Source organism: Poeciliopsis prolifica, unplaced genomic scaffold (genome assembly GCF_027474105.1).
Source record: "Poeciliopsis prolifica strain line A6 unplaced genomic scaffold, Auburn_PproV2 SCAFFOLD021, whole genome shotgun sequence".
Lineage (NCBI taxonomy): Eukaryota > Metazoa > Chordata > Actinopteri > Cyprinodontiformes > Poeciliidae > Poeciliopsis > Poeciliopsis prolifica.
The window spans coordinates 9,133,745-9,144,453 of NW_026562396.1; the positions used below are offsets into that span (position 1 = coordinate 9,133,745).

At 40.8% G+C, this 10,709-nt stretch overlaps 1 protein-coding gene across 3 annotated transcripts in view; it reads left to right on the plus strand.

Annotated features, from left to right (window-relative positions):
- Positions 1–6,241, plus strand: part of kif13ba (kinesin family member 13Ba) — a 40,544-nt gene extending 34,303 nt beyond the window's left edge. For all 3 annotated transcript variants that reach the window (XM_055044764.1, XM_055044765.1, XM_055044766.1), the window contains exon 38: positions 601–6,241. In XM_055044764.1, coding sequence (XP_054900739.1) covers positions 601–806 — 206 coding nt within the window. In that variant the 3' untranslated portion in view covers positions 807–6,241. The remainder of the gene's footprint in view (positions 1–600) is intronic.
- The last annotated feature ends 4,468 nt before the right edge of the window (positions 6,242–10,709 follow it).

A 10,709-nucleotide genomic window follows, 5' to 3' on the forward strand; every position in this document is an offset into this window, starting at 1 on the left:
TTCGATTAAAAGCATAAACTTGGAAAACATTGTCCACAGTTCAAACCAGATATTTTCATCATGAAAAGAGACATCCATTCTCTTTCTATCTGTCTGAAGTTAAATCCGACCACATCTTTCTTGTCATAATTTGGTAATTAAAGTTACCAAAATTATTTTTATTGGCTGCATGTCTAGAAACCTTATCAAGGATGTTTTTTTCAGATTTTTTTACAACTCTCTTTATATAACACGTTCAAGCATTTAATTTGAATATTAACACGATTTGTTTGAATTGTTTCAGTGTAATGAACATTTATTATTCCTAATGGATCAACAACTTATTGATAAGGGTATTTTTGTTAAATCAGCGTTTTGTTCTCGTGTAGAGTGAGAGAGAGACCTTTTAAAGCTTTCTATTTTGTTCTGTTTTAATTCACCTGCTACAAAATGTAGATTATTAGAACAAGACTTTAATAGCAGTAATAGATAACAAGTTTTTAACTCCAACTTGTGAAGCTGGAAAAGTTTTGCACACGTATCTTGAAAAGCGCTTGAATTTCACGGTGGGGGAAAAAAATCTACGAACCCCGATGACCTGGATTGTTTTCCTTCCTGCAGGTAAGAACGACGGGTCAGTGGGAGGCCACCGATACTTCCTCTGCAAACCAGGCTACGGTGTGCTGGTCCGCCCAGACCGCCTGTCGCGCCGCGACCGAGCCGCTCGCCGAACCACGGACTTCGCTCAGCAGGCCCACGTCCCCGTCCTGCGAGGGGAAGCCATCGTAGCGCGCAGAGGAGAGAACCGCAAGTCCTGGAGCAACTGAGACGGGAGAGAGACAAACTTCCCATGATCCACCTGCTCCTCCTTGACTCCTAAAAACATGTCCGGCTCTGTCTACTTCCTGGTTGGAAGCTCCACTTCAAGTCAAAGACAAAAATAGATCAGAGTGAAGAGCCTGTGCAGGACAATGTTCAGTCCAGTGACGGGCTGGCGACCACACGGCGGAAACGTTCTGTGGGAAGCTGGTGGCTTCGTACGCTGAGAGCGAACGGGAGCTGAAGCCTTCGTTCAGAGATCCTCTCTGAGTCGATGCGCAGCAGTGCAAAGCTCCTCACGTCTTTTTAAAACGCTATTTTAAAAAAAATTCAGATACATACTGAAAAAGATGGACCTTATAGGATTATTTTGGTTTCTTTTATATATAAATAAGGAAAAGGAGGAAAAAACACTTTGACTGAAAGATTTTCGACGAGAAATGTTTGCGTCCCTCCATATCGACTTTCCCCCCGAAGTTCCCGAACGCACCACGACGACGACTGCTGCGCTCCTGAACTGAGCCTCGTCGCTCCCTTCCTGGACTTTTTTTTTTTCTTTTTTCAAAGTCTCCAGAATGTGCCTTTCGCCATGGTCTGGTTTGTGTTTGCTTCCTGCGTTTTGTCTCGCTCGCGTTCCGTTTGCCGTGTCGACGAGAAAGCCTTGTGCAAAGTGTGAGGTGATCTCAGGGACTGCAGAGGGGGAGGGGCTTCGTGCGTGTGTCTGTGAAACGAAGTGGACGTAAAACATGTCAAAAGATGAAGCCGCGTGGAAAAAGCCACTAGAGGTCGAGTTTTATCATTTTATTTGCACTGGACACGTTGGAGGGAAAAGCTTCTGTACGTGAGCATGGAGAGCGCTGGAGAGTTCCGATGATGGCTGCTGTCGTTTCAATGCAAGTGTCGACGGAAAGACGAAAAGGGATGCGTTTAGTTGGGAGAGTTTCTGCTTGAGAAGAAGCTGATTTTATTCTATGCATGTGATTTTTGAAAAAAATCCAACACAACTGGGAAAGTGAGCGTATTTGGGAGAGCGTCTGCTTGTTTTCACATTCCAGACAGAAGAAAACTCAGAAAACCTTGGGAGGTTTTAAATGAGACATTCCAGAGGCATTTTAACCTGAACATTCACCTGTGGAGATGTTTCTGAGATAGTTTGTTTAGGACTCTACTAGACGTACAGCTAGATAAAGGGCCACTCCACCTTTTTAACCAAGCGTTTCTTCTCTACTGAGGTCAGAGGGCAACACGTAAAGCATTGGAGCATTGTTGTGTCACCAAGAGGGGGCTGATGGGACGAGTTTGACATAAAGATGGAAGAGGAATGTTTCATCTGTCCAGGGACGCTTTGTCCTTCTGTTAGCACAGCTGGTGATGACAGCCGGGGTTGTGATTCTGGACGCGTCCGTCTGTCCTCACTGTCTGTTCCTGCGGTGATCACTGCCGGTCAGAGTTTTATATTCACTCTTCATCAGGGCAAATTTCATTTTCGTGCTGAACTTTTAATGAAGCATTTAACAAATAATTTTTACACGGTAGAATAACTTCAATGAATTTGGCCCCGTTGTCTTGCCTCTGGAAAGTTGGAGCCCGATTTTGGAGGGCAAACAGATGATTCTTTGTGGCATCCACAGCAGCGCGTAGAGCAGTTTCATGTGCAAGATGAAACCTATGATTAATTTGGTGCCGAGCGACACAACGAAGGGAAACATAATGCAGAAAAAAAACATTGGACAATAACCCCAGATTGTTTCTCGCTCTCTAAGGTCTGAGGATTCAATACCAAAAACGTGTGCAAACATTTCCCACACAAAGAGCAGAACCGTAAGTCTGTTGGTACTGTTTTATGTTTTCAACTTTGATAGTCGTTTTGTGATCGTTAATAAGAAATCATTGGTGCAAAAACATGTAAGTGCATCAATAAAACCCTCGATTTAAAACCGGGCTCCATGCTGATGGACAGTGCCTGTAAATCTGTGACTGGCTCTGCACACTAAGAATCTCTGACATTGACGGGGTGAAGATGTTTTGTCTCATTTCATCTGTTTTATAATTGCGTGTTCTTTACTTGAGAGGTGAGCAATAAGTATTTATATCGGGTTGCTTGTACACTTGCTTTTATCGCACGCGAGCTGATGAGGTTGTTTTATTGGAATGATTATTGCACAATGATTTGAGGAGGATTGCTGCTATGAGCGTTGTAAATAGACTTGTAAATGAATCGGTTGGTTTTTGTTTCTCTCCGTCTCTTGCTGTGCGCTTGGATGGATTTTAATTGTTTTGAAAAAGCTAAGGGGTGGTGCTTCGCGTGGTTCGTAGTCCTTAGCTAATGTTGAGGCACTTTGTCTTGTGAGCAGGGAAGAGACGGTGGTGAGGACGATGTTCTCATATGGAAAGAGGCGTTTTTAATGTTGAATCTGCAATAACGTTCGTCACCAGAGTTCAGTTTATGATTTGCGCATCTTAGTTGTGGCCATTCACCATTAACGAGGTGCAGAAAGGTTTTAAACATTTATGGTGTGAACTTTTAATGAAGCATTTAACAAATATGCTCGGTAAATAATAAACGGGCAATAACGACTGGAGTTTTTGATTAGCACGTAATTACGCTTCTCCACTTTTCCATGCCTACATAAAAAATTGGGGATGCACCAATGTAAAAGTTTGGGCCGATAATATTAACCGATATTTCCCTGTATCACTCATAAATAATATCGGAGCCCAGAACATCATGCACAAACAGGAATAAGATGAAAATAGACATGGCTCTTTAATATCAACCCAGTTTTACTGATTTCAGTTTAAAAAATGACTAACATTGTCTGACGTCGATGTTGATGTCGATATATCGTGCATCCTTCACGCAAATGTTAAGCTGTTTGAAAAGATGGTTATAACAAACACGGGTAATCGTATGGAACCTGAAGAAGTAATGCCAATCACTTTTATTTATGAAACATTTTTTAAAGACTACAGTTAACAAGTTAACAGGAGCTACCTTAGCAGATAGCCCAACTAAAGAGGCTAATATTACCTTTAGCTTCTAATACATAGTTCTCATCTGACTTATAAACATTACACGTAATTTACAACTATTAAGTCATAAACTTTTTCTCTGTAGACTTTTTTTTTGCTATGGTTCATCTGTGCTTGGTGCTGCGCTTGCCTACCAAGATGGCGGTTCAGTGGGGCAGATCCCTTCCAGTTCAGACTCATCTCAACTACACATACTCCAAATATTACTTTGGACCGAAGTGATGCAAAAGCAATAAGATTCTGCTCATTTGAATAGTTTCAGAAATAATAAGTTTTAACTAACAGTACTACTGTCCTAATCAGTGCTTTGAAGTTTGATTTTAATGTTAACGCCACAATATTTGCAACTATCACACAACCAGGCTGCTGACAGGCCCGTGACTAATGCAGCTGTTGTTTAGCCTGACGTTTTGGAGTTCTCTGATTGGTCGGGAGATTTGACTGTTTTGTAAGTTTCTGGTTCTAACAGGTGGTTCTGAAGGAAAGGCAGTAAGTTTTCTGCTGTGTGTGTGTGTGTGTGTGTGTGTGTGTGTGTGTGTGTGTGTGTGTGTGTGTGTGTGTGTGTGTGTGTGTGTGTGTGTGTGTGTGTGTGTGTGTGAAGAAATGTTGTGCAGCTCCGCTCTGATGGAAAACGATCACCAGCTGCTTCCTGCAGGCTGCGGTGCTGCAGCACTGCGGTGCTGCAGCACAGCGCTGCGCTGGACCTTCCTTTCCCAGTCCGGCCTCAGAGACGGTTGCCGTGGGGAAGGGGCCGGGGGGGCTGAGATCACTTCAGACGCCCGGTTGTTTCTTTTTGTTGCTGTGCCTCAGAAACCGCGTTTCTTTCACACGTCGGGTTATATCGGCCGCGCTTCGCACAGAGGGGAGAAAAATGTGCAACTCTTGGATGGAAACGACGAACCTGTTTGGGATTTTTGTTTTTCCGCTCCGTGTTCTGGAGCTGCGAGCTCTTCTATTTAAGTTAAGGAAAAAAAAACACTTAATGTTCTTGTTTTACCTAAAAGCAGAGCTAAGCTCAGCTACAGCAAACAGTCCTCTGTATAAACAAGGCTTGTAGGATCCCAAAGTATGGATGAACTGTGACCTCTGAGTGGATTTAGAGCAACAAAAGGACATTTGAACACAATGAAATGGTTGTTTGTGTTTACACTGGTGCCACGCCAGTGTTATTTATGGGCCTTTATCAGCCATGAGAGGCACTTTGTTCTATTTTTATTCCCGTTTGGATTCTGCATATTGAGTCTTTGAGCCTTCAGACCTTCACACCGTTTCCTTTTTTTATTTTATTTTGTTCATCGTGTTCCGAGTGCAGCCCCCTGCCTCCAATGTGGCCTTCAGCCTGAATGCAGAGCAATTTCCAGCTGAGCAGTCATAGTTCTCTCTCTCTATATATATATCTATATATATATATATAAAGGTGCGGTTTATTATGTTAAACTTTCAGCAAACTGTCCATCTTTGCGGGTTGTTTACAAATGAATAAGAGCCCACTTTGGTTTCCTTTTGGTCTCAGGAGCTGTCAGGTTCATCACTGCCTGTTTCCCACTGAAGGAGTTTGCCTAGATTCGCCCCCTAGTGGCTGCTTTGAACACCTCAGCCAGAAAATGGAGGGGTTTGTCTTCCATGCTGGGAATTTTAGCTGCAACCAGGAAAAAAAACGACAAAAAAAAAAAAAAATGGGAGTCACACCGACCCAGGACCATATCAGATAAAATCTAGTTTCAGGATGAATTTTTTTTTTTTTTTTTTTTTTTTTTTTTTTGTGGCTAAAACAGAATTGGAAGTTTATTTTAACCTTTGAACTACCTCAGTCCTTGCTCCAGTGTGTTCCTACCAGCTTCAGCGTGTTCTCGAACATCAAAAAGAACAAGCAATACAGAGCTGCCAGGCGCAGCGTCCCACCATTTCAATAAATTTCAGCTCCATCTCCTGTTTGGGTTATTTTCTCGTCTGTGTTTCTCCAACCATATTTACCTGGCTTGCATAACGATGAAGTGCTCGTAAGAGTGTGAAGGTTAACTTTCCCCTCATGTAACTGAGGATGAACTTTAATGCTCGGCTGTTTGTTTTTAACGTGGCCTCGGCCCGGTCAACAGTATTACTATTATCATTGTGAGAAATCATGATCAGTCACTGCTGCTGTTGATTGTGTGGAGCAGGAATGTCTGCCTGCATCATTTCTGTGTTTGTACTCTGTGTGTGTGTGTATGTGTGTGTGTACGTACGTACATATGCGCATATAAAGACTTATAAAAGAGAGAAATCTGAGCACAAGTTTGGGTTTTGATTAATTTAATTGTTTTATGTAATTTTATGCTGCAATCCAAAGAATAAACATGTATTATAATACATTTATTTTCATTTTTAATCATCTGAAGAGTAGATAGATTAAGAATAAAAAAAAAGAGGATTTTCTTGTTTGGTGTGTGTGATGTAACTTTTGCTTTTTATTTCTTTCTGCTCTGAAGTAGCTAAAGCCTGGATTCCAATTTGGGACAATTACTGATTGGAGGTCAAAAGGCCATGACAGTCAAAAAAAATCCTTTAAAAAGAAAAAAAAAAAAAAAACAGCACTTCCATCAAAAGTGGGTGTTATTCACACTCCGACCACTAGATGACACCAATGTGGTTCCGATATGACCCTCTTCTGCTGCAGAACGAAGATGTAAAGCAACTTGGTGACAATAAGACTAAAAGGGGCTTAAAGGAACATATATTTAGTGCTGACATTTACTTAATAGGTTTAATATTAATACATTATTTGTACTGTAAGCAAAAACAGTAAAATCTCATGTTTGAGATCCACAGGTAAACTGACATTGCAGTGAAAGGCTGCGGAGGCGTTTCTTCATCAGGGTCTGAGACACAAGCGGTGGCGACTCACCAGGTCCACAGCTGAGATGGAACAGTTTCAGGTCGAAGCTGAAACTGTGTCTAATGTGTTGAAATGCCCTGCTCAAAATCAAGACCTCATGTCGTTTCATGGCTGCTGTTCTACGCGCCACGTAAGAAATGCAGCGACACAGAGCATCGAGTCTGATCAGCTTTTATTCCCTTGTAAATAGAATATTGATAAAAACACACCTTAAAAATAACAAATCAAGGTTTATTGAACAGATGAAAAAGTAACAAAAGGCATATGTAGATTTTCTACATAGCAATTACACAACAGTCTACTTGTCCAAAAAAGGCACTAAATCTTGAAATAGAAATGAACAAGGGGATTAAAAAAAAAAAAAAAAAACTGATCCAACATCCATCCAGTTGAGGTTTTCTATTTTTGTTTTACAGAGATGTGTTGAAGAGCTTATTGCCAGACCGATGGAGACAGCCATCGGGTTTTCTAAAACTGCTAGAGGAAGTGTAGCATTTCCAGTCCCTGGCTAATGTCATGAGAAGGTTTAAGGCTGGAGAATTACACAGTAAATGACAACCGCATGAAAGATGTACATGTAGAAAACTGTTTTCATCTGAACAATGTTCAGATATGAACACGATTGAAGGCAGACGTTGACCTGCATTTGTACAAATGACAAAAAAAAAAAAAAAAAGACTCGACAAACATCCATACAGATCAGATGGAACTGGAAGAGCAAAAACCTCTGGACGCGGGTTTTCTTTTCACAACAACTCAGTGATTACATCACGTTCTGGCACAAAACGGTCATCAGGACACAGAACCTAAATCAACACAATGAAAACAGGTTGAGGCTGAAAATAGGAAACCGATGGGGAGAAGGAGGGAGGGGGGTTAGCTTATTTTAAATACTGGCAAATAAATCAGTAATTTGTCTATTTCTGCAACACAATGTTCTCAATGAACGATCCACTCCATTTTCTCTTTTCCAACATGAGGAAAGATCCCATAATCTAGAACCAGTTTGCTCAAATCCCTTTCATGTAGTCCTCTCCTGTTTTCAACAGATACAGTACATGTCCTTTAGTTTGAATAATTTCAAAATGGCAACACCAGACCCCAGTAAGTCTGCCACGTCGGCAGCGAATGAAATGACTCAAATAATCTCATGACAGCAGATTTTGTTTTCCTAAACTAACAACTAGCTTCCTTTCACAAAGGTTTCTGCTAAGCAGATTTAAACAAAAACAAACATAAAAAAAAAAGGTTTTTGGTGTAAATAATAAAAAAGATGATGGAGAGCTACATAACTGATAATGCCACTAACGCTTAAAGCAAAGACGGACAGCTCTGCTGTCACAAAAATGGAAAACACTGAGGATTCGTGTTGAAATCTCCCACATCAGGAAGGATTTGAACAACTCATTTACTGGAGTACAACGTCCCTTTACTATCAGTTTTAGATTTATCCAACCTGCTTGGAGAAGCGGTTTCCACCAGCATCACGTATGTTTTTTTCATTTATTTCTTTTGAAGAACTTCATCACAGTTTTCCGACAGCGAGACCGTTCTCTGATCTGGTTTTTCATTTAAAAGTCTAAAAAGAAGTGGAAATAGCAGCAGCAGCAGAGTAACGGGGAGTGTCTGAGGTATCCGTGTCAATGTTTTACTCTAAAATAAGAAGTCGGCCTTTACGTCACTGAAAAGCAACGGACCGCTTCGAATGTACGGCCATTATAGAAGCCCGTTTGCTCAAAGACATACTGGATGTACTGAAACATCCGATGATCGAAATACGAAAATGAAGACTTGCATGAAGCGGTTTCCACTTTACCTGGTGATTCTGATTTGAACTGATTTGGACTTTGAGGTTAAAGGTTGATAGTGGTCACCATTTTGATTTGACTAAGTAAATTTTTAAACTATCCAGAATTCCTTAAAATTGTTAGCTTCTAGCATTCACCTACTTTTAGCTAAACACAAGAAGTCCATGAAGGCACAAGCAGCAGGTTGTGTTTAATGGTGGGAGTTTTTACTTTTGATGATTAGGGGAAAAAAAGTTTGATTTCTTTTACTATTGAACCAGCCGATTCTGATCTCTGGCTGAATAATCGGTGCATTTCCAGTAAACTTTGCGACTTTTTCCCAACCTGAACTGGCTTACCTCCCAGTTTATCATTAAATTTCTCAGCTCATTATTTAAAACTGGAAACTAAGTTACCACTACAGTTACAAACCAGGACAATATTCTTATAAGTTCTTACTGACTGGGGATGTTGGGAAGCATAATAAACTCCTAGTGTTTTACATCTGTTTTCCTGCTCAAGTTGCCCTTGGTAAAATCCATTTGACTTTCTCTTATGAATCCCTTGGTGCAGAGACGATAATGATTCGGGCCAGCTGCATCACAATTTAACCCAAACCAAATGTTTTATCCCAGTGGTAGTGGATGTAGGACTTTTTTTAATTTTTTTAAAAGGTCAGGAACAATTTGGAGCTCCCATAAAAATAAAAATAGAAGCCAAGTAGAAGTCTAGCCCACATTTAGTATTCTGACCTTTTTGTGCCTTTTTTTTTTAGCCGACTGCCAAAATGATTGGCGCACGGCTGGGTGGGCTTTCCCTTCACCGCTAACGTTGCTCCGTTAGGTCGTGCACCGAGTTGTTTACCAACCACCACAGAGTGCTGCCGTCACAAAAACAACCAGCGTGAGCTGCAGCAGTGTTTGGGAAGAATCATAAAACGGTCCCCTGTAGCAACCGGCTCGTTACAGCAAAAATGAGCCGTTTTTATTGTAACTGGAGCTTGGAATTTCCGTTCTTATTGGCAACAAGACTCAATTATTCAAAAAAAAAAAAGTCTCTCTTTTAGAGTTATCCGAGGATCTAGTTATGTAGCAGTGACGCTAAACCAGTAACACTGTTGTTTTTCTCTGCTGGTTTTGTGTGTAGTTTTGTGAACATTTAGTAACTTGCTAAAACATCTCGACTTGATTTCTAACAACCAGCCAGTGACCACAACTTCCCCGGCCAGACAGCTTTAGACGGTTAATACTTCTAATGAACAGTTGTTTCAGAAGGAAACAGCAACTTTTCAACAGTGTTATTATGTATTCATTATTATGTATTTATAGTGTTGCACTTTTTAATAACCAGCTCACTCCTCATCATTTGTTACAATGACACCATAATAAAAAATGTTCCCACTGCTGCTGGTGCTTCATTTTGGGCGCCGCTTCACTCAAACCTGCCCTCTGGTGGTCATTAAAAGAATGCAGAGTTTAAAACTAACCAGTCAGACAAGAAGCTAAAAGCATGGCAGACTTCCACAATGGCTGTACGTTCAGATATTATATTAAACTTTTTTGTTTGTTTCAATATACGTTTTTAAGAGCTGAAGAGCGCTTCTCAGTGATTTGACGGCTGAGAGACGGAGAGAGAGAAACCGAGGGAGGTTAGCAAGCATCATTTTTCTCTCCCTACTGCTGCTGCTCTGTCGTTCACTCAAAGTGATCACTGAAAGTGACAAACAGCTGGGACTCTAAGCACCGTCGTGTTCAATAAAGTGTCACTAACACGAAAACAAGAAAACAGATTAATGCAACGACTTTGTGGCAGTATGCGTTTAAAACGCACGGCACACCCAGAGGACGCACAGACATACCAAAAAAACAAAAACAACATAAAATAATTAAAAATCAAAGATGAAACAAAAATAGGAAGATGATGTAATTCACATGATTATTTGACACATCTGATGTGCCGTTTTGATTAGCATGTCTCGGTCATTTAGAGCCATCCGTAACTATAACACACGTCAAAAATACACCGATAATAAAACTCAATACTTTGGCTAATGTTCCACGCACCTTTCAACGACAACACTAACTCAGGCTGATAGTTCCTCTCGATAGATGCTTATATGTTTATATATTGTTAGATAAAGTATACCATATGGATGTGTGTGTGCGCGCACACCTACTTACACGCTTTGTGTAGGTTTTCAGCTCGCGTTCCGTTCA